The 768-nt window shown below is 71.7% G+C and overlaps 1 protein-coding gene across 1 annotated transcript in view; it reads right to left on the bottom strand.

The window, feature by feature from the left end:
• LOC117878454 (dedicator of cytokinesis protein 2-like) overlaps window positions 1-768 on the bottom strand; it is a gene marked incomplete in the record, with an annotated part of 325,642 nt that overhangs the window by 35,664 nt on the left and 289,210 nt on the right. Inside the window, 1 exon segment of the mRNA XM_034772650.1 lies at window positions 202-358. Within this exon segment, the coding sequence (XP_034628541.1) occupies window positions 202-358 (157 nt within the window).

Genomic DNA, 768 nt, shown 5'->3' with positions numbered 1-768 from the left:
GGAGCTGCCCGGGGAGACGCCAGGCTGGGGGGTGGGGGATGCTGGGCTGGGGGGCAGGGGACGCCGGGCTGGGGGGCGGGAGCTGCCCGGGGGAGACGCCAGGCTGGGGGGTGGGGGATGCTGGGCTGGGGGGCGGGGGACGCCGGGCTGGGGGGCGGGAGCTGCTCAGCTGCCCGGCGGGGCACGCGGCCGGGGACCCACCAGCAGGTTGACGGTGCAGCTCATGCTGTAGGTCTTGTTCTCGTCGTTCATGACAGCGCGATAGTCCAGCAACCGCTCCAGGAGGCCCGTGACCAGGGCCACGAACTTCTCACTGGGCTTGGCCAGCTCGGGGTGATTCTGGCAGCAGCTGAGGAGGCTGGAGGAGAACAGAAGGAGTCACACCCCTGTTCCCCTCAGCATCCACCCACCCCTCTGCCCTGGCCTGGAGCCCCGTGCAGGCCAGTCCCATTCCATACAGCAACAAAAAGGGGATCGCTCGCTTGTGGAAATGACAGCTCCTCCAGCCTGGCCTCTCCCAGTACGGGGCGCTGTGGGGGCGGGGCGGGAACTGGCTGTGGGGGGAGCTCCCGGCTCCTCCAGCCTGGCCTCTCCCAGTACGGGGCGCTGTGGGGGCGGGGCGGGAACTGGCTGTGGGGGGAGCTCCCGGCTCCTCCAGCCTGGCCTCTCCCAGTACGGGGCGCTGTGGGGGCGGGGCGGGAACTGGCTGTGGGGGGAGCTCCCGGCTCCTCCAGCCTGGCCTCTCCCAGTACGGGGCGCTGTGGGGGC

This window comes from Trachemys scripta, chromosome 5 (genome assembly GCF_013100865.1).
Source record: "Trachemys scripta elegans isolate TJP31775 chromosome 5, CAS_Tse_1.0, whole genome shotgun sequence".
Classification (NCBI taxonomy): Eukaryota; Metazoa; Chordata; order Testudines; family Emydidae; genus Trachemys; species Trachemys scripta.
The sequence above is the reverse complement of the archived record's forward strand: the minus strand, read 5'-3'. Positions and strand labels throughout refer to the sequence as shown.